Raw genomic sequence first — 24,459 nt, 5'->3', positions numbered from 1 at the left:
TTCACAGGTTGCTTCTGGCCAGGTATTTGCTCACAGAAATGATAAAGTAACTAATGCAATATGTATATAATTGATCAGAGTAAGGGGTATTTTCTGATAGTTTCATTTTGCAAACTTACAGAATTCAATTTACTTTTCAAAGAAAATGTGATGAAGGGGAATATTTTTTCTCAATAGTTGGAATGAGAAAAAGACACATGACATGGTAGCCAACATTTAATAAATTTAATAAATTAATAGGAAGTATCACAAAAACCTGGAGTGGAACATACAGGAATTGGGAATAAGACAACACTTCACAACCATTCACAAAAGGTACCATTTGACAAAGGAGGAAAATTACAGGAAATAATATAAGGCAGTCTGTTGCACGTGTCTTAAACAGATACACATATATAATAGTACATCAAAATGATTTGACAGTAAATTCACCACTTTTACATTTATCACATGGAGTGTTTTAAAACATTTATAAAAGTTTATAGATTTAACATTGAAGTGTAAGATTGATATCCAAATGGGTATTTTTGTTTCATACCAAACTGCACAGAACTTACGAATAGCACACAAGTTGAAGAAATTACTGTATTGGGTACTATTAAGTACTACTACTTGATGACATAAGAATTATTAGCAAATGTGCTGTAAGCTATTATCATTCAACTTATTGCTAGTGCTTTTGGAAATCCGTGGTTTATATTTTATTTCTCTGTAAAACATGTGCTATGAGCTTGCCCTGATAATTGAGAAAGAAATCAGATGTTTCCAATTTTCTCTAATACAATTCTTCAGATCTGAATGTCTTTTAAAGACTGCTGAGGGATTTTCTCCAGCCCTCTTTTTGATATCAGCTACTCTGCCCTACATTAATACAAATTGGTGGATTCATGCAACATACGTGGCGTACATGCAGAGCACCATCTGTATGTTGAGAACTCATGCTGTATGCATGCTGGGTTTCTTCAGACATTTTCATTTCAGTAAGAATTAGAACATCTCTTCATTTTCAGAGAATTGTTTTAACATGCAGTTCAACTGACCTAACAGGCAGGTAGACTTTACTTCCAAGTTATATTTGGGCATGCTCAAGCAATTGACTGACATTTGGCAGTGTTGTAAGTCAAACAGAGACTGAGTTTCCTCAAATACAGCCACTCTCCCACTGCTCCCATGGCAGATGGTTGGATTTACCTATGCTGTGTGTTGAGGAAACATACCAGGGATTTGAAAAATTCAGATTCTTCATTCACCAATTTTAAGATACTAAGAGGTACACTCCAACATGTGCAAGTAACTGTTAGGCATAATAGCATCATGAATTCTTCAGAAATTTATCCACAGTTGTGTGAAATGGACACAGATGGAAACACAGTTACTGAGAACACATGTATACTCTGCACACAGTATAGGCTCAATGGCCGGACTTTAGCAAGGTTTGAAAACCTTTCATGGTTTACAAACTATTAAAATGGCACTGAATTCTTAGAGAGCAGCAGGCCCACAAATGAAATGATGGCCAACACTTATTCTAACACAACACGATTTTTTAACGAGCATTTAAACTTCTGGTACATAATTGCAGCACAATGAAGAGCTTGCCACTTTCACAAATTAGCTGCAGCCTTTTCCTGCACTAGAGAGTTTGGAAGGATCTGCAAATGAGATAAATTTTGTTTAAAATCCAAATGGGAACTCTGTGTGTCTGTTAGTCCCAGAGTTCAGTAAAAGCTTCTTTTGAATTATCTTTTTCACATTCTAAGGGCCTAAGTCGGTAGTCCTTAATCAAGTAAAACTTCCAAGCTTTCAGTCGGTCATCTACCCTCCTGATACTAGTTTTACTTAAGAATGGACTGCTAAATTAGGTCCTATAGACAGAGGTACCACAATTAAGAAAATATTTTAATAAGGCTCAAATGTAAATTTCACTCTGTGTGTAGCACACAAATTTCCAGAATTCTGAGATCAAAACCCAATTGATGTTGAATCCTGGAATTGGGAAATAACTCTGGGATTTCATTTCCCAGTTTAGTCATGGAATTAGGTATTTACTAAGGACCAGAATGAAAACACTAATTCCAGTTTGATTGTTGTCATAATCAGAATTTGAACATTGTCCTTAAGAAGTGAAAAGCTTTTTTGGTGTATATATCTCTTTATCATCCTTCCACTTCTGTAGTCCTGGTTAACAAGCTGCTATGTTAAAATACCACTATGTTTGGGGACAGACATTGCAGCAAAATACCGACACAACATTCTGACAATGTCAAATTTTGCCCCATGTGTGATAACGAGGCTAAGATCTGCCTTTGTATCACTGATGGATGATGTTCACTAGGCAGAACCTATCTTACTGAATTTACATGTATAGATGAGCGGAGAGAAAATTTAAAGTCCATATTTACCATTAACCTGGAAAAGATGCCACTGACTGTCAATTTTAGTGTGGTTTGAATTGTAACCACTGTCATGTGTATCATTCTGGTCTCCTGCAAATGCCACCTGAGATGAACATCAACATTTCCACATACCATCCCCCCAAAAAGAAAACAGTGACAGGAAGGAAGAAAAGAAAACAAGGAGGAAGGAAGGGAGGGAGGGAGGAGGGGAGGGAGAGGAAAGACAAACACTAGTCATCGAGGAATCAAAATAACTTAGTTTCCATCTATTATAAACAGCAAATATAGAACTCTAAATCTCACTGGTGTATGCGTGATTGTAAAGTACAGGGTTGCAAAGCTATATATAAAAACACTTTTCCACACAGCAGTATTTACATTAGTTATGGCAGACAGGAAAGGGAAAGGATAAAATTTTCTTACAGTGTAGCTTGCCTCTAAGAGGACTGTGCTGCTGGGCTTACACACTACTAATCCTTTCACTAACCACATTGGAGGGGTTTACTGGGAGCTCTAAATTCTCCACCTGCATCTCTATACCAGGCTCGTTGTCATTAGCTTTTCTAATCACAGGTTCATTGGTATGGCGATAAATGTTCACATTAAGCTCCCTCCCAGACAAAGCAGTGGCAGCCACCCTAGGAATCTGTCTGACAGGAGGCTTTTTCTCAGGCTTATAATTGCAACGCAAATAGTTGGAGAAAGCCCTTCGGTAAATTTTGTTGAAGAGAGTGTACACCAGAGGATTGATTCCCGAGCAAACATAGCCAATCCAGACAAACACATTCAGCAATTTTTCCATGAGCTTTTGGTTACAGGCTTTTCCACACAGAACCGACAGAATATTGGTAATGAAAAAGGGGCACCACATAACCAGGAAGACAAAGAATACAATGCCAAGGACTTTGGAAGCTTTCCTTTCATTGTTGATCGCCTGCATGGTGCCCCTGGGACGTTTGGTTTTCTTCTTCCGTTTGCGTGGGTTCGGATCTTGGCTGGGGTTTGCGGGGTTCTCTTCTTCAGTATTCTTCTTGCAGCACTTCAGAAAGTTCAGGCTGATACCAGGCAGCTCCTCCTCGGTGTGGCCTCGCAGGAGCATCAGAGCTTGTCGGCGCAGAACGTAGATCGTCAGGAAGTACGTGATCACCATAATCGTTAGCGGGATAAAGAATGCCACGAAAGAGCCGATGAGAACGAAATTCGGGTCGTTGAGCACGCACGTCGTATTATTCACGAACACTTTCTCCTCATCCCTCAGCCCGATCACGGGGATAGGAACTGAGACACCTAAGGGAATACAAAGGCGGTAGTTCCTTACAGCTGCATGGAAGGCTGGAATGCATTTGGACAATGGCACAATTCATTCATTAGCATTTAACCAAATGAAATCTAGACTTGATGTTTGTTGAAAGCTATTCACAGCTTAACAGGCAGTCATGAAAGAGTTGCAATGTGGTAATAGAAAACGGCGGCTTTCCCCGGAAATTGATGGAGGAGGGGTTGAATCGCCATCATTGGGGCAAGCTGTTACAGATGGAGTTGTATCTAAGAGCGGGCTATTATTTTTGTTCTATTTGTATTCCCTAGCACTGTCCTGGCTCAGAGAATGCACTCAATAAATACTTGTTGGATCAGGGATAACTTTACCTCTGTCCTCAGTAAAACCACTAGAGTTCATCATAGCTCTGTGAGCCTATTGTCAAGGACAATAGAAATGTATGCCACCTACAGTAGTAACTATGAGACTTAGCTGGGTCCTCTTTCATCATTATGCAAATAGTAGTCCATAAGCTGAAACAAATGATTACCTCCTTAGCAAGGCCTTGTGTGCATTTGTATGCGTGGTGGTGGGGAGCATCAGCAACATGGTTTCAAGGTCAAGAGACAAAGTGAGGCTAGATATGTACCTCCTTTGTCCAATGCAAAACAGAGAAAGGGGGAAGGGAGGAGAGAAAGAGATAGGAGAGAAGGGAGAGATGAGAAAGAGAAAGAAGAGAGAGGAGAGAGAGAGAGAGGGAAACAGAGGGGAAGAGACAGGAAAGGGAGATGAAAAAGGGACAGAGAAAGGGTTTAAAGAACACAAAAGAAATGTCATTAACCTACAGATGAAATTGAATTTTTTTGTATTTAGTGGCTTACACATACAGGGTATTTTCCTGGGGGTGGGGCGTTAGTCAATGTTGATTGACGGTTTCTCTCCAGAAAGATATCAAAAGAATATTTGTAAAATGGCATTTAAGTCTTTTTCCTCAGATCTTGAATTTATAATACAACAGGCCTTCTTTACAGAATGAAATAAGTGGCCATGTGAGAAGCAACAACAGATATGTCAAGGTTCCTCGGGATACTGGTTCATGCCTGTCTACACCTCAGGACCTAGACATAGCTTGCAAGAAAGTAGAAACAGGCATCCAAAACTGTAGATGACGTAAACAGAAAGAAAGTCTCTTCTGGCAATGCATTGGCCCATCCCACTATGTTCTATCATTGAGCCCTAGTTTGGAAGAGTGGTGCCAGAAGAGAAAGAGAGAGGGAATTTTTCACCAAATTTAATGAAATATTTGGAGATTTTCGATAGGTACTTGGGATTACAGAGTGCAGCGAAAACATATGGATCATACTTCTGTATTTTTCTGTGTACACATGGTGTCCATGTATGTGTCTACCCATGTGGAAGCATGTATGTATAAGTGTGCATGAACATGTGTGTGTGCACGTATAGACCAGAGATTGATGTGGGGTATCTTCCTTAATCACTTTATTTCACTGAGGCAGGGTCTCTCACTTAAACTCAAGGCTCACCAATTCAGCTATAGTTTAGTTAGTGTGCTGGTCCTGGGGATTCAGTTTCTGCCTCCCATGTGCTGGGATTACAAGCAGCCACCATGGCTACCTGATGTTTAGAAAGGATAAATTTCTTCAGAATTTTTAAAAAAATGACTAAGAGGAAAGGTGCCAGCTGGTATTATTAGAACATATATTGAAGAGTCATAGATGTAAGGTAATCTCTAGAGAATTGAACAGATAAATACTGCCACAAAGAAGCCAGTATTGGCTTCTCCATGCAATGTTTTGGTGAACAGTTGGTCATGAGAAATTTTATGAAAGTCTAGGGAGGTTAACATGGAATTAAGGAAAAGTTTTTCCGAAATATTTACAAATGGTAAAGAAGAGGAATCTGAAAGCCATATTAGATAATCACAGCAGGTAGACCAGGTTGGATTCACAATGCAAACAGATTTTGAAAGATATTTTTGACACATTGGAAATTTGACCAATAACTGGTCATTCAGTGATAATATATCATAATTGCACATTGCCTTTTAGGTGGGATGTTGACAATGTGCTTTGTGGAAAATGTTCTATATTATCAGTTGTATAGTCAGAAATATTTATGAATGAAGTATCAAGATATGTGAGAATTGTTTCAAAATAATATTGAAGAAGTGAATGGAAGTATGAATGTAACAAGATAGGCAATAAATTTATAAATCATTCCTGGATCTATAAATAAGACATAGGGTTGCTTTTTGAAATAGACAATAACTTCTTTACTAAGACTACAGATGAGAAAAGACTCTAAGACTTGGTTGCTATTACTAATTTTGGAATCATGGTTTTTGGAGCAAAGGGTTGGGCCCAAGTTAAATACTCAGTACTTTGGTGTAATCATAGGGAAGAAGGTTGTTTTCTAAGAAAATTCTGGAAGAAAATTGATATAGCAGGAGCAGGAGAGGATACAGGAGAGGTGATGCTTCTCCAGTTTCTGCCTTCTTTACCCCATATCAATGTGGGTGTCAGAGCCTGATGCTTGAGTTTGTCTTCCCTTTGGAGGATCCCTGTCTGAAGTAGATGTACCTAGTTGTGGAGTACATGTTCATAAGGGAAATGCCACACAATCTTCTAGGTACCCTAAAGACTTGAAGTCTCTGGGGAAGGCTGTAAGATTGTCACAAATTGTCATCACTCGGAGCCCAGATCTGGACGACTGTAAACTTCCTTCTGCTAATAGATTTACTGACCTTCTCAAGGGACTCAAGGCTCTAAACATAGCCCATATCAAGGGAGAAGAGAGGGTAACAATGTTTTATTGAATAGGTGAGGCTAATTTTCCCTGGACATCTATTTATATAATTTTACATATATTGAGGACATATATTGAGGAAAGGATGACTCTGATAGATGCCATTTATTGAGTCTATTCTCTGTGCCTGTCACTGAGCCATATACCTTATGGATAATACAGATGGAAAAGTCATTATATTCAGTTGGTTTAAAACCCTATATAAGATATAATTTGATGATGTATTTTTACCAAATCTGTACCACCATAAATTTTGTTTTAGGAAACCATGAATGCAGTCAACAAACAAGAAGAAATTCATTTTTTGGAAATATCAGAATATCATAAACAACAATAGCAACAATAGTAATATAAGCAACATTAATAATATACTATGCAAGATTTGATTCTATACTTTAAAAACATTGCTTAATATTTTCAAAACTTAAAATGTAGTGTTAGCAGTTCTCAAGCTGTGATCCAAGGACCTTGGGACCTCTGAGACTCTCTTTTTGGGGGGGCGGGTGCTCATGTAACTCCAACTGGCCTTGAACTCACTAAGTAACAAGGCTCACCTTGAAGTTCTGATGCTCTTCTCTGTACTTCCCAAGTGATGGAATCATTGGTATATACCCAACTCCATTTTCCAACTTTCTGTGTTTAAGTTTGTGTGTTTTTCTTCATAAATTTCAATGTGCTATGATAGGTTGAATGTCTATACATATGTGAGAATTTGGCTATATTTGAATCAAAATAGACATCAAAGAAATTTTAAAAAGTGTAAAAAAAAAGTTCTCCTTTGTGGAGTTTTGAAATTACAGTTGACGTTTATAAATTGATGTTACTTATGTTGACATTAAATAGGCCTCTTCTGTTTAGAATAACAGGTTTCATCAAATTTTTAAACATTTCTGTTTTGCTTTCTAATATCATAAATGCTAATAGGTACAATCCATATTCCAAAAGCCCTTTGGAACCTGAAGAATTTTAAAGAGCACAAAGCAGGCCCTTAAACCAAATAATTTGAGAGCTGCTGTTTTATATTAGTAAATGAAGGTATTTAGACTCTGGAGAGCAAACTTAATAAATGCATAAAGTCTTTCTTATAGCATTTTCATTCAATCAATAGTAATTCATATGTTATTATGCCATTATGTATATATAACAGTGCTACTACCAGTGAGATACCTCAAATGTATTATTCTGAAATGCTCTTCTTATTTGATAATGTTAACTTCAGAAAATTAATTGGACAGATATAAAGGGGTGATTTTGATAGTTTTGGACTCCTTGACTTGACCAAGAAAGAAAAGTGTAAATGAACTACCATTGGATATACCAGGTAGCAGCAGCAATTGCAATAATGAGAATCACTTTTTACTGAGTTCTTCCTATTTGTTACACCCTGAAACAAATATATAAAAATCTTTTTTTTTAAATTTTTTTTTGTTCACTTTTAATTTATTTATTTGAAAGCGACAGACATAGAGAGAAAGACAGATAGAGGGAGAGAGAGAGAATGGGCGCGCCAGGGCTTCCAGCCTCTGCAAACGAACTCCAGACGTGTGCGCCCCCTTGTGCATCTGGCTAACGTGGGACCTGGGGAACCGAGCCTTGAACTGGGGTCCTTAGGCTTCACAGGCAAGCACTTAACCGCTAAGCCATCTCTCCAGCCCATAAAAATCTTTTAAGTATACTTCCATATATTATTGAATGCAATCCAGATAATAAATATATAAAAGATTATTAAGTGAAATCATTTAATGTTTCTGAGGTTAACATCTATAAGTCCATATCACCTTTCTCAAAATATTTGAAACAGCAAAGACAACTTATAATATTTTGCCACAAATTTCAGGTACTATTTAAACTAATAAATAGTAAAACATTTTGCATGCATGATCTTATTTGGTTCTCATAAATCTTAAAAAATGACCTAAATGTTAATGTAATAATTAATTATTAAGACTATTATACTTGGAGTAAATATGATCAGTAAATATATAAATCTTAACATTTAAGAAATAATGAATTCAGTAATGTGTATTTCGACTTTTGTTGAAAATTCCTTGCATTATTACTATGGCTAATGTATTGGAAATCAAAGTTAACATAGCAATACCAAAAACTACTGTGGCTACTTCTGCTGATTCTACTATCACTTATAATTATGCTACTGACTCTTCTACTTCATTTGCATTATATACTTTATATGGATTATCTTATCATCATCTCATAATAATTCATTCAGTGAAATAATTTACTGTAAAAGGTAAGTCTAGACTATGTTATAAATATGCTTATATTATTTTCTGAAACCTTGGATTCAAGCAACACAGATAAGTTTTTTTCAAACCATCATATAACAATATCATTTGTTAATGATTCTTAAATCATTTCTTCTAAATTTTATCATCCTTTCATTTATGATGTATATTACAATAGTGTCTGATAATGTCTTATAATCATTGTTGAGTATATAGTAGTGTTCAGTAGCTCTCACTGTCTGGTCTGAAAAGCTGTTTTGACACCTTCTACGAAGAACAAAGTCACAAGTAGTAATATTTGCAAAGTGATTATTAGCAATGTGAAATACTATGCAAATGAAAAAATATATATTTCCATACTGTGGTAAATCTCTCATCAATGCTTATTCAAGTCAATCTAATTAAAATAAGTGAGTCAAAATAAAAGACATGAAAGGATAAAAGTAGGAAAAGACTAGTTGGGAGGAAGAAGAAGTTCCGTGGGAGAGGAAGGGAACAACAAAGGGCAATGGGGTGAGTATGATAAAATATATTAAATATACATATAAAATTGTCAAATATGTATTTTTAAAAATGAAAAAAAAATCATAATTAGCCAAAGTGAGGGAGTGCTCTGAAGAAAAATCTCAACAGTTTCAAATGCCACAGAAAATTCTAGAATTAAAAAATTTCCTTGTTTTCCAAAATGATATCCAGTTTTGGTTAATAAAAAACAGTTGTAATGGAGTATTGCCAAATGTTCTTGTTTGTATTAGATATTACCCATAAACTCATATGTTTTAAATAGTTAGTCCTCAGCTGATGGCAATTTGGGAGGTAGAGCCTTGCTGGAGGAGGTGATAGTTGAAGGATGCCTTAGGGATGTTATAGCCAGCTCCTCCTAGCCATAATTGGGATCAGACCTTTTCCATTATTTTCCACCTCCTCTGGCAGATGTGATGTTCAGCCTCTGCTCATGCCAAGCTTTACCCTGCCATCATGAAGCTTCTCTTCAACACTCTAAGCTAAAATTAAAAAAAATTAAAAATTTCCACCCATCAGCTTCTTTTGGTGGTTGCTTTATTCTTGAAACAAGAAGGTAACTATGGAACCAAGGGATAATAAGTAAATTGTTCCATGGAAGATGAAAGAATAAATACTTTTGGACAACTAGACCAGCATCAAAGTGAAACTACAGCTGAGAAAAATTGCTGTTGAATTTAAGAAACATTTCAGATGTACATTTTTATTTTATTTTATTTTATTTTATTTTATTTTATTTTATTTTATTTTATTTTATTTATTTGCAAGGAGAGAGAGAGATAGACAGACACAGAGATTGGGTTCACCAGAGCCTCCAGCTATTGCAAATGAACTCCAGACATATGTGCCATCTGGCTTACATGGGTACTGGGGAATTGAGCCTGGGTCCTTTGGCTTCACAGGCATGTACCTTAACCACTAAGGTTCATTCAGTGAAGTGATTTTACTGCTCATAGAGGTACATATTTTCATGAGTTGTTTAGCATGGAACACATTTTTTAATTTTTAATTTTTTTATTTTTATTTATTCATTTGAAAGCTACAGACACACAGAGAGAGAGAGGCAGATAGAGAGACAGAGAGAATGGGTGCGCCAGGGCTTCCAGCCACTGCAAACGAACTCCAGACACATGCACCCCCTTGTGCATCTGGCTAACGTGGGTCCTGGAAAGTCAAGCCTCGAACCAGGGTCCTTAGGCTTCATAGGCAAGTGCTTAACCACTAAGCCATCTCTCCAGCTCTGGAACACATTTTTTGATGATACTGAATAGGACCATACAATGTAATATCAAACTGATACCTCCTGGAATGAGTCCTATGAATATAGCAGTCAACAGCCTAAGATGAAGGACAATTATGAGAGAAGAATATAGAAAAATATAGACAAGCAGAACTGCCTCAAATTTCAGATGATAATATCACTAAAATATAAAGAAAGAAACACATATTATAGATTTGATAGCTAGTTTAGTTATGGTGTTAGTATAGTTAGAATTTCAAGGAATTTAAATGCTAACCCTCAGGAGTTTTTGACTTTGTCAAGAGGAGAAGTACCGACATACATGGATGTAGGACAGGGATTGCAAGTGTGGTGCTGAAAATAAATCTTTACACAACTTGGACACAATTTGATCTAAATGAGAACATGTCAAGCAGGAAAGCAGAAGAAGATAGCTAAATGCCAAAAGAAATGCCAATGGATGGTAAAGGAGACATGGGTAATTATTTTCTAGAGAAGTAGTTAAGGGAAGTTCTGGTATTCAACTACAACATGGCTGAGGGCATGAGGAGGACAAATTTGAGGGATCACAGAAAGAAGGTTACATTACTGCTATAAGCTAACAGACTGAAGAATTTATATTTACAGTATGATAAGGAGCTTACATATTAAAAGCAAAGCTAATGGAGTAAAGGAACTCAAAAATACAGAAAAGAAAGGTTACTCATGGTTGCTAAATTCTCGAAGGAGTTAAAATTAAAAAAAAAAAAAAATGGAAAATGACCCTAGGATAGAAGAATGGTGATTATTTTTAGTGGAAGAGTTGGTAGCATGAATGGGCGGCAGTAATGATCAGGGCTTATAGAGAAGGTAAGAAAAGGACAAAAATGATAAATTTGTGGTAATATTTGATGACTCATTGACTGGATACACAAAGGGGCTACACAAATCTGTGTTGATTCTGTGCCACTATGAGGCCCTGAGTTTGGATACCTAGAACCCACATAAAGCTGAACAGACGCAGTAGCATGGATGTTTAATGTCAGTGCTCCTATGACCGAATGGGAGGTGGAGTAAAGAGAATTCCCTAAACCTTTGGGTTTAGCTAGATTGGCATATTTAGCAGCAAAAAACAAAGACAGCGTGTTTCAAACAAGGTAGTTATCAAAGACCAACACATAAGGGTGTCCCCTGACCTCCACATGAACACTCAAACACACACACACACATACTCCCAAATAAAATCAGAGAGTTGAGCACTCATATGCTATAAGAAAAATATGCAGAACAATAAACTTGAAGTTGTAGGACATAAACAAGAATACCAGGGAAAGATGTACACTTGAGTGTTAAATAAAACCTTAGGTAAAAGGTGGCCTCAATTCTTTAATTCACAAAAAAAGAGATTACTACATAGTAACTATATAGGGTGAAGAGGAAAATCTAAGTGTAAGAAGACAGAGGGGATTAAAAGGCATGAATGGATTTTTTTAGATCTTCAGGAAGTACCATGGGAATTATATGGTGATTAATGAGAAATGACAAATGAGGAAGAGGGAAGAGTTAACTGTTGTGACTGGACTAGAACTTAAGGTGTTTCATGTGTCCTTGAGCAACCTAGCCCACAACTAGGGACCTGGATGGAACATGCACAAATGCTTCTGGCTATCAACCCCTGTATGGCTCCTACTTCTATGCCTTGCCCATGGAATTTAAGAGATGGTTTGAGATAAGGGAAGAACAGAACCATGAACTTGAAGATATATTCATACAAATTACTCAATCTGAATTAGAAAATAGGGAAATAAATTACAGAAATATATTTTCCCTAGCTGGTGGGGTAATACCAAGAAATTTAATATACATGTAAATAATATTTCAGAAATAAAGAAGAAAGAAGGGGAAAGAAAATGTTTAAAGAAATCTTAATAAAAGCTTGCCAGAGTTTGTGAAAATTTTATATGTAAGTCTGTATAGCTCATAAAACCATTAGCATTACAAACCAACATAAATAAACCTGAGTATCACATCAAACCGATCATTAATGGACCATGTAAATTTAAAACTCTAAAAAATAGCTAAAGAAAATGACACAACTGAGAAGGATTAATATAAGAATACTCAAGGACTTCACATTAAAAACCAAAGGATACAAGATCATAAGCCATCTTGAAAGACAAATAATAATAATAAACTAAGATATATTTGTGAACTCAGAACATAGTTGTACTCAGCTCTACATTGCTGGGATGAGCATCTATACCAGACACAGTTTATAGGAGGAAGGGTTTATTTAATCTCCCCAATGCAGGGGGAAGTCGATCAGTGGCAGAAGAAGATGCTTCCATTTCATTGAACCAAAAAGAGAGACACCAGTAAAGAGCCAGCATCACAAGCAAGCAAAAATGGACAGTAAAACAGCAGGGTCCCTAGCATACCTCAGACTGCTGTGCCCACTTTGAACTAGAAATCAGATCCACCCCCTGTGACACTTTAGGTCTGGACTCCAGGATCCATTCACCTTCTGTGACACCTCCTCCAGCCAAGCCGCTAGAAAGACAAGTTAATACCTAAGTCTACTGGAGGACATACATTCAAACTACAACAGTAGCCTTCATAATGAAGGTCTGAGTTAGATCTTTTACAGATACAGTAAAGCTGAATTTGTTTCCAACAGACTTTCACTAAATGGCATGCTAATAGAAGTCCTCAAGGCTGATGGAAGACCAAGTGGAAATTAGATTTTCTGAAGGTAAGAGAAGCACAAGCAATGGTAAGCATTTGAAAAAATCTAGTAAGCTACTTTTGTTTTATTCTAATTTCTCAAAAGGTAGATGAAGTTTTGAAATTCAAATAATTTAAATTTATACCTATGTCATGGACAGAAATAACATATATGACAATGAAAAAATGAGTAACATGCATAGTAAATGAAATTAGACTTTTAAGTTTATTGCATGTCTAAAGTCAGAAGTGGGAAAGTGCTACATTATTAACTTTAGGGATGAATAATTATGAGATAAGAAAGCATATGGTAATGTTTAGAAAAACTAAAAGTAAGAAAAATATATATTAGCTAAAATTCTATAAAGACTACAATGTAGTGCTATTTTTTGATATTCAGAAAGGAAGTTAGCAACAAAGGAATAGGAATCATGGAAGAAGAACAACTGAAATAAATAGCAAACAAAGATCAAGATGGAAGAATTCAACCCAGTCACAAATAGTTCTATAAAATTGGATCAGATGCAGCAGATAAAAGGTAAAATGATTAGAGTATAATAAAAATATGATTATGAATTGCCTAAAGAGTTATACTTTAAATATTAATGTATATAGGTACACAATGAGAAATTATGGAAAATTTATTTTGTGGTTAGTCACCATACAAATGGTAGAATGGTCATTTTATTATCAGTGTATCCTTCAAGGCAAGACATACTACCAGAGATGAATGGAGTACTCAATATAATGGACAATGACTTCAACAGTAAGGCATAATAATACCAATTTTGTTTTCTTCTAATAACATGGCTGCAAAATATCTGAAACAAAATACCTCAGAATTATAGAAAGTAATGAATAAATTGGCAGTCATAATTGCCACTGTTAGCATTCTTCTATGAAATACTATTAGAAAAAGAAAGAAAATATATACAAATATGAACACTACTATCTACTAACATGAGGCAGCTGACATTTACAGACAAATCTAGCAAGTGCTTCTGGAAGCACAGTGAGTCTTATTGGATGCTGCATGGTATGCTCATCCTGCTGGAGCATGAAGTTTACCCAAGAAACATCTCAGGGTGCACATCACATATGACATGTCCTTTGACGACACGAGAATTAAACAAGAAATCAATGAAAAATAATTTGTACTAAAGAATTCACCCCCACTCCACCCTCATTCAGTTAATTAAAATTTACTTTATAGAAATCTACATAGATCATGGGCAATAACAGAAAATAAGAAAAATGTTTGGGATAAATATACTAAAAAATGACATTTGCAAATTGTGAATAGAGCAAAAGCAGTGTTCAGAGGGAGTTTTAACAATAACTGCTTATATAAAAGAGTTAAATATGAATGATCTCTGTTTTGTCAGTAAGAATCTTGAAGAAAGAATAGGAACTTGCAACTGACATACAAAGAAGGAGATAAAGAGCAAGCAACAGGAGAAGCACAATAATAAAGAAAACTTGTAAGCCAAGAACTAAATCTTTTCAAAGTTTTAAAAGATGGGGGATTTCAAGGAAACTCAGCGGGACAGAGGACACAAATTATTGATAGTATACTAAAAATTGTACTATAACTACATGCATTGCATATACAAACAGAGAAAGATGATATTATGAACCATTATGATCAGCTGCATTGTCTACTATTTCGTATGTAATATAATAATAACACCCCTCAATTAGTCATTTATATTCCCAAAACATAGGTATTTTTTCATTGATTAATTTATAAATATGATATAAGGAATTATAACCTATCTTGGGAACTTTTGTCTTTGAGTTATTACTTGACATTTAAGGAATATGGCAAGAGTAAGTCTGCAGTTTTAACATTTCATTTCTCAATCTCTCTCTACTTTTCTTTCTGAGATCAATCCACATTACACCACTTGGTTATATCCTCTAGGTTGTTGATGATCTTTTCATTTGTAAATAAATCTACCTAATTTAGACTAATTCATCAAGACAAAAAGTCACATAGATTTCAAACTTATTTGTGTGGGGTTAAAGTTTGTAGAACTGTGTAATCACTACTTCAGTGATAGTAGAATTTTCAATACTGCAGAAAGATTGCTCTATTACTTTCTATTCAAATTTCATCCAGAATTGAATATTTAGTTAACTATCACCACAGATTAGTTTTATATCTTCCAGGATGACCACATCAATGGAGTCATAAAGGATACATGCATGACTCATTTTGCACAATTGAATAGGTGTGTCTAACTCCATCCAAATTTTAGGCTCTATCACTAGGCTTCTAAAAAAATGTAACATTTATTTTCAGAGTTTTAAAATCTTTTTAGTTGTTGATGGAGATTTGAGATTTTTTTTTAAAAATATTTAAAAAAAAATTTTAACTTTTATTTATTTAAGAGCGAGAAACAGAATGGGCATGCCAGGGCCTCCAGCCACCACAAACTTCAGATGTGTGTGTCCCCTTGTGCATCTGGCTTACGTGGGTCCTGGAGAATAGAACCAGGGTCCTTTGGCTTTGTAGGCAAATGCCTTAACTGCTAAGTCATCGTTCCAGCCTGAGACTTGAGATTTTTAATATATATATTGTTTTTATGGACATACATTGAACCCCTTGGATATATAATAATTGATGGAAGATAGGAAAGGTATATGTTTAACTTTTTAAGAAGCTTCCAGGGCTGGGGTGATAGCTAAGTTGGTAAAGTACTTGCCTTGTAACATTGAGGAACTGAGCCTTTTCTCTGGAATTCATATTACAAAATTCCAGATGTGGTGATGCAAATTTGTAATCCCAGTGCTGTGGAGGTATAAACAAATGGATTACAGGAGCTCTCTGGCCATCTAGGCCAATGAGAAACTTCAAGATCAATGGCCTTCCCGTGGAATGACACTAAGGTTGTCTTCTGGCCTCTACAAACTTGTGTGCACACAGGTATCTACACACACACAGACTCACACAGACACACACACACACACACACACACACACACACACACAAATCAAAGCACATAGAAATTAAATAAATAGTGTTGATCCTTTGTATTTTAGCCATTTTAATTTTAGTGGCAGTGAAGCTATTTCTCATGGTTATTTTACAATGTCATTGTCCTTATGGTCCACTATTCCAGCCTTATTTCATGTACTTATTACCACTTGGACATGTTATTTGGTGATGTTAAGATTTTATTATTTTTTAATTGAGTTTATGACCTTATTAATTAATTGTATGAGTGTTTATATTTTCTGTATGCTATATTTTGACTGATATATTTGCAAATATATCATAAGAATGTTTTAGAGTGTCTGCATATCTTCTTACTTCTTTAGCAATGCCATTTAAAAAACAAGAGATTTTTATTTTGATGAAACTGAATTTATTAACTTTTCATTTTAACAATCTGGGTTATGTATATGTTAATATTAACACCAACCAAACAAAGGCTGTCCTTTGAAAAGTCCCTATATGACCCTAAGCTCTCATTGCTGGCTGACCTGAAGCTCTGTGTAACCAGAAAGTAAAGGTCATGGTAGTGTTTTAAACTGCCTGGCTAAGTGTTGATATGTCCCATCCAAACTCAGCTCTTGGCAAGGACAGAGAGTTTTATTGGATCCAGTCATTGAAACTAATCTCTATCCAATTACCAGATGGCTGCTAAGCTAATGGAGCACAGACTTCACTGACAAAGAATAGATATATTCTTCAGGAAAGTCACTAAACCAACAATAATAACCACAATAAGTAGTAGACATAAAAATTTTAATAAGGGTGAAGTGATATCAGATATCTTTTCTGGTTATGATGGCATGAGATTATAATTTAACAGAAGGAACTTTGAAACGTTTACAAACATGTAAAAATTAAAAGGAATATTTTGGGCAAGGTCAAAGTAATATGAAAATATATCCTGAGATAGACAAAAATTGAAGCACAACATGTCCCTTATGGGAAAAAGCAAAACCAGTTCTAAGAGGTAAGTTTATAATAATATATACCTGTAAAGAGGAAAAAGAAATATTTTAAATAAATAGCACATCAAGAAGTTAGAAAAACTAAGATAAAGTCAGATATAGGGAGGAAAGGAACAATAGGATTAAGAGTAGTTGGCACAAAAACAGACATGTAGATCAATGGAACAGTAGAGAGGGCCCAGATGTAAGTATGGGAAGCTACACCCATCTGAGTTTTGAAAACATGCCAAAGATATTCACTGAAGAAAAGACAGCCTCTGGTGCAGGGAAAACTGGATCTCTATATGTAGAAGAATGAAAATAGATCCTTATCTCTCTCCATGCACAAGAATCAGTTCCAAATAACTCAAAGACCTTAATATCAGACAGGAAACTTCAAGAGGAAACATTAGGGGAAACCCTTCAACATATTGACATGATAATGACTTTCTGAATATAACTGCAGTTGCTCAGGAAATAAAACCGCTAACAAACCACTGGGATAACATAAAATTATAATTTTTTTTTTTTTTGAGGCAGGGTCTCATTCTAGCTCAGACTGACCTGCAATTAACTGTGTATTCTTAAGGTGGCCTCAAACTCATGGTGATCCTCCTACCTCTGCCTCCCAAGGGCTTGGATTAAAGGCATGTGCCACCATGTCCGGCTCAAATTAAAAAGCTTTTGTATAGCCAAGGACCCTGTGAATAGAACAAAGCAGCAACCTGCAGAATGGGAGAAAATCTTTTCCAGCTTTACATCTGACAGAAGATTAATATCCAGGATATAGAAAGAAATAAAAAAACTAAATCATAAGAAATCAAACAATCCAATTAAAAAATGGGTTATGGGCCGGGTGTGGTGGCACATGCCTTTAATCCCAGCCCTCAGGAGGCAGAGGTAGGAGGATTGCTGTGAGTTCGAGGCCACCCTGAGACTCCATAGTGAATTCCAGGTCAGCCTGGGCTAGAGTGAGACCCTACCTCACAAAACCAAAAAGAAAAAAAAAAAAAGAAAAAATGGGTTATGGAATTAAATAGAGAGGTCTTAAAGAAAAAAATACAGATGGCCTATAAACATCTAAAAAATGTTCTATACCCTTAGCCATCAGGAAAATGGTAATTAAAACTACTTTGAGATTCCATCTCTCCTGTCAGAATGGTTATCATCAACAAATTGAATGACAAAAAATGCTGGCTAGGATACGTAAAAAGGGGAATCCTTCTACCCTGTTGGTGGAAAGGGAAACTGATACATCCATTGTGGAAATCAATGTGGAGGTTCCTGAGACAGCTAAAAATAAATTTACCATATGACCCAGCTATACCACTCCTAGGCATATATCCTAAGGACTTGTCTCACTACCTTAGAAATATTGACATATTCATATTTATTGCCATTCTATTCACAATAGCTAGGAAATTAAACCAGTCTAAATGCCCCTCAACTGATGAACAGATAAAGAAGACATGTTACATTAATGCAATGGAGTTCTAGTCGGTGGTAAAGAACAATAAATCATGAAATTTGCACTAAAATGGATGGATCTGGAAAGGCTTATACTAAGTGAAGTAACTCATGCCCAGAATGCCAAACACCATGTTTGCTCTCATATGTGAATTCTGGCTACAAATGTTTAGACTTGTATGTGAGTTGGGGTAAAAATTGATAGCAGAGGCCAATAAGCTAGAAAGAGGCTATGAGGGATGGAAGAGAGGTGAAGACTTAAGGGATTGGTCTTTTATATATGTAAATAGATGAAAAGATTACTGGGGATAGAATGACCTAAGTGGGGTCAGGGAAGAGATTGAGTAAAGGAAGGGTGGGGGGAAGGTTAATCAAATTTGAAGAGGGTATGAATAAGTCATATAGAATCATACTATTTTGGACAATGGTACACCCAGAAACCACAGATTGTTCCTAGAAAAATTTCAGTGGCAGGGATCAGATACCTTCCACTAAGTTGTTGGCCAGAGAAATCATCCATGATGCTTCCCAAACATTACAGACCATTGCTAAGGCTCTTGGTTTCTCACCAGGAATAGATAGTAAATCCCTTGTTTTGAAGATTCCACATGCTTGGGCTGCAAGGTCATTGAGAAATCTTGCTGAAGCTGAGCTGAAAACTACCTCTGTGTAGACCAGGTGACAGAAAGCTAGAGAAAGCTATGCTGCCTGCAGTTCGATGGCAGAAAGATAAGTCATCAGTGGAAATAAACAACAGTGAACACTGCCAGCCTTAAATCTGGCCAGCCAGGTCAAATGAGCCAATGGGTACAATAGCAGCATATCTGTTATGGAGGAAACCAACTGCTCATTAATTGGACTGGAGTCAAGCTCCACAGGAGGGAATGCCTGCCTGGTACTGAAAACCAGTGATGTAGGAGTTCATGATCCCTAGGGGTATAACACTTCCAGGTTTCTGGCTAAATGCATATATTATGCTCACCATACTGCCCAGTAAGTACTTCTCTTAAAATTCATACTCATGTATTAAGGTTATTCTCTGTTTTGTATTACATAAGAACTCTTTTCAGATGGCCATGACCTCTGTGATGACTCAAAAGTCACCATAGAACTGAGAAGTGACAGAGGAGTGGTAAGCACTGAAACATCACTATGATACCTTCCAAGATCAGGGGCATTGCAGAAAAGGTGGCAGAAAGAATGTAAGAGCCAAAGGAGGGGTAGAACTGATTACAATGCATTTTTCCAGACACAAAATGGCCTTGATATCCATGACCTTGCAATGCCTGGTACTACCTACACTGGACCTTCATAATAAGAGTAAAAGATGATGACATCAAAATAAATGAGACACTAATGGAGAGGGGGACTGTATATGAAGGAGAGTGGAGTTTTGAAGGGGAAAGTGGGGGAGGGGAGGGAATTATCATGGTTTGTTGTCTATAATTATGGAGGCTATCAATAAGAAAGAAGTTAAAAAATAATAGAAATGAAGTGGACACTGAAAACGCATCTGAGAATACCAATGTAACAGAGTTGTTTTTAAAATTTTTTTTTGTTCATTTTTATTTATTTATTTGAGAGTGACAGAGACAGGAAGAGGCAGATAGAGAGAGAGAAAAAGAGAGATAATGGGCATGCCAGGGCTTCCAGCCACTGCAAACTCCAGACGTGTGCGCCCCCTTGTGCATCTGGCTAACGTGGGTCCTGGAGAATTGAGCCTCAAACTGGGGTCCTTAGGCTTCAAAGGCAAGTGCTTAACTGCTAAGCCATCTCTCCAGCCCACAGAGTTGGTTTTTAGCAAAATAAAATTGATACACTTCTAGCAAAACTGACCAAGAAAAAAATTACAAAGGACTCAAGATTATAAATAAAAAAGGACTTAATAAAGAATTATGAGACACGTGCAGAAAATCTATGCCAAGCTAGAGAAATGAATACATTTCTTAAATGATAAAGCCTACCAAAACTGAATTGTGAAGAAATAGGAAATGAGGATAGACCAATAATGAGAAAGCCATTTTAACAGTGGTCAAAAATTCCCCCAAAAGAAAACCTAAGATCTGAAGGCTTCATCAGTGAATATTATTAAACCCTTAAAGAACAGTTTCTGACAATCCTTTTCAATCCTTTCCCAAAATATGAAAGTAGTATATACTTTGAAACTTATTTTAAGAGACCACAATCACCTTCAAATCAGAATGAGATAGTGATACTATGAGAAAACCCAGTATCTCTGATAAATAGAGATGCAAGAAATATTCAGGAAAATGTTAGAAAACCAAATTGAATAGCATATTAGAGGTTGTACATCACATAAAGTGGGATTTTTCTCTGTAATTCAAGGATGGTTTGGTAAATATATTCAGTATGCTTCATTGACAGATGCAAGGTATAAACTGTATAATGAATTTCAATGTATTCAAAAACTTTGACAAAATTCTAAAATCTTTAATGATAAGAAACAAGTCTCAACAAACCAGGTATAGAAGGAATGTACTTCTTAATTGAGGCCATATATGACATGCTCACAGTTTACATTATACACAATGTTGAAAAGCTGAAATCTTTTTTCCTAAGTTCAGAAGCAAAAGAAGGGTGACCATTTTCACCAGTTCTACTAAACATAGTTCTGGATGTGAAATGGGTTAAGCAGTACAAATAAATAAAAGGCATATAACTCAAACAGGAAGACACAAAACTTTCTGTTTGCAGATGATGAGATTTATATATAACACATGCTAAATCCTCTACCAGAAACTATTATAAATAATCACAAAATCTCATATAGTTTCAGGATATAACACCAACACACCAAAATCACTGCTCACTAAAGCATCTGACTATCAGAAAAAGAAATGAAGAAAGCAATTCTATTTACTTGTAATAAAATTGAATAAATTAGATATACATTAGAAATGAGTGCAATAGAGACTAAAAAGCAGAAGGAAAAGTAATGTAATGAAGAGCTTATTTTAATAAATCAATAACCCAAACTGGAACATCTTTAGGAGAATAAGAAAAAGAAAAATACTAAAATGAATAAAATCAGAGATGAATAAGGAAACATTATAACAGTTAGCATGAAAATACAAATACTGTTGGGGGTCATTATTGACAATAATATTCCAACTATGTTAACCTAGAAAAATAAACAAATTTATAAATATATACACCTTGTCAAAATTGAATCACAAGGAAAGGATACTGGACAGAATCAATAACACGACACAGGACTGCATCAGCAATAAAAAGTATCCCATGAAAGAAAAACCCAGGAACATACCAATTAATTTGAAAGGAAACAATACAGTATTCTTAAAAATTATTCCAAAAACCTTTAGGGGAAGGAATCCCTAACTTGTTCTACAAAGGCAGCATTGTCCTGATACCAAAATCATGCAAGGACACAAGAAAAACATAGACTTAATGAGCACATATGCAAAATGAACCCTCAGCAAAACACCAGAAAACTGAATCCAATAGCTCAATAAAAAGTTTTTTCTACTATGGTTAAATGAGATTAAGCCCTAGGATGTAAGAATGGTCCAAAGCATGTAAAGCAATAAATGTGATAAACCACATCGACAGAATGCAGTAAAAAGAAAATATCCCTATATTATGTAAGACATTTGGTGAAATTTAACATCCTTTCATGATAAAAACACTGAGGAGTTAAGTATAGAAAAAATATACCTCAACATAAGAAAGTCCAAATATAACAAACTCACAGCTAACATCATACTGAATGGAAAAAAGCTGGATGCTTTCTCTTTAAAATCTGGAAGGAGGAAAAGATGTCCACTTTAATCACTTTCTCTCAACATATCATTTTAATTCTCATCCATGAGCATCAAGTAAGAGAAAGAAAGAATGGAAAAGAAATTTTCATTGCAAAATGATCTTTGTTTTATAGAAAGCCCTACCCTAAGACTCTACCAAAAACATTACAAGTCCATAAGGGATAAATTTCCACAAATAAGTGAAATATATCTGAAAGTAAAAGTATAAGATATTGTTGAAAGGAATTGAAGTGGATACACACACACACACCCAAGATAAGCTTTGCCCTTGGATCAATATTTTTAAAAATGTCCCATCTAATCTAAAATCACCTACAGTGATATTTCCTTATTGGACACTCTTTGTCTTCTATTCATTTGATTTTCGTGCTTTGTTCATTACAGTTTCTATTCATAAATCTAATCATTTTCCCTTTAACCATGTCTAATTTATAACTGAATTCCTTTCTGTATTATATTTAACCTCCAGATTTCTAGTTTTCTCTGTAATGCCATTATGGTTTATAGTTTTATGATAAAATTTTCTCTCTTTTGCTCTTGCTCTCTCATAAAAAAGGGCTGGAGATATGGCTTAGCAGTTAAGGCATTTGCCTGTGAAGTCTAAGGACCCATGTTCAAATTTATAGATCCTATGTAAGCCAGATGCACAAGGTGATACTAGCATGTAAGGTCACACGTGCACTAGGTGGCACACACAACTGGACTTCAATTTCAGTGGCTGAAGGCCCTGGCATAGTTCTCTCTCTCTCTCTCTCTTGCTTGCTCATTAAAAAAAAAAAATGATTGGCTTGTAACTACCATGTGCATATTATGATTATTTTTTTGGTGGTGGGGAGGTTAAGGTAGGGTCTTACTCTAGGCCAGGCTAATCTGGAATTCACTATGTAGTCTCAATCTGGCTTTAAATTTATAGTGATCCGCCTACCTCTGCCTCCCAAGTGCCGGGATTAAAGGTATGCATCACCACATCCAGCCCATGTGTATACTATGAATGGTTGTTTAAACTCTATGTGTGACAATTCAAATATCTGAAGTTCTTGCAGCATAATGTGGTTCATATATTGTTTTCTTTTCATATCTATCTATCAGTGAATTTCAGTGACTACATTTGAAAACAATTTACAGAAGTCATTTAAAGCCTAGGATAATTTCTGTTTTTGTTTATGCTAAAAAATGGAAAAGTTATGCACAATCACAAAAAAAGGCTTTGAAGTAGAAAAGAGAGTACCTGAGAAGAACAAGTGTTTAGAGGGAAAGGACAGGAAAAATATAAAAAGTAATGGGATGTAATTATGATCAAAGTAATTTTATGCATATATAAAAATTAACAATAAAATGAAAAATGCACAATCTGAAATCACATCTTTTAAATTTCAATGTACAAGACTTTTTGTGGTTATATAGGTGACTTGAAGAAAGGTTGAATTTTGTTTCATTGGTAACTTCAACTTGGTTCATATTTATTCCCAGAGTACAAGCTTTTGGGATGACAAAATTAAGTCCAGGTTGATTGAACCTTGCTAGACTGTATGTTCCTACCTTAGTCCACTTTTCATTTCAATTGGAACCTGCATATTCAGATTTACAATTGCTTCATTGGTAAAGTGAACCAAATATCACAATAATTTTTCATTAATTTCTGTCTACTTCTAGCTTATAGATACATAATTGCTCATTTTTTTGATTTTCAATGTTTTTGGCCTTTCATCAATATTTTTCGTTATTTTTTAGCCCTACTCATTAAAAATCACTATCTGTTGTAATTAGAATCTAATACCCCTGGTATTCTAATTTCATTTATGTGTGTATTGTCTTTGTAAAAATTATAAGATCTTGCATTTTTTAAAATGAGGCCTTTAAGGGGATGGGTTAAATTTTTTAAATCCTTGAATTTGTAAGTTAAATTGTTTATATAAATCCATTTAATTTTGGCAGATTTATCCTATCTAAAGGTGTCTGTGTTATATTTAAATAGAACAATCTATAGTAGTTACAACAGAATAATCTTAAAAGTGAAATGCATTTATATGACCAATAAATTCACAGCAAACTA

General features: G+C 35.5%; 1 protein-coding gene across 1 annotated transcript in view; it reads right to left on the bottom strand.

Annotated features, from left to right (window-relative positions):
- Positions 1-203: 203 nt before the first annotated feature.
- Htr2c (5-hydroxytryptamine receptor 2C) overlaps positions 204-24,459 on the bottom strand; it is a 263,217-nt gene continuing 238,961 nt past the window's right edge. Inside the window, exon 6 of the mRNA XM_004659115.2 lies at positions 204-3,683. Coding sequence (XP_004659172.2) covers positions 2,857-3,683 — 827 coding nt within the window. The 3' untranslated portion in view covers positions 204-2,856. The remainder of the gene's footprint in view (positions 3,684-24,459) is intronic.

Source organism: Jaculus jaculus, chromosome X (genome assembly GCF_020740685.1).
Source record: "Jaculus jaculus isolate mJacJac1 chromosome X, mJacJac1.mat.Y.cur, whole genome shotgun sequence".
Classification (NCBI taxonomy): domain Eukaryota; kingdom Metazoa; phylum Chordata; class Mammalia; order Rodentia; family Dipodidae; genus Jaculus; species Jaculus jaculus.
The sequence above is the reverse complement of the archived record's forward strand: the minus strand, read 5'-3'. Positions and strand labels throughout refer to the sequence as shown.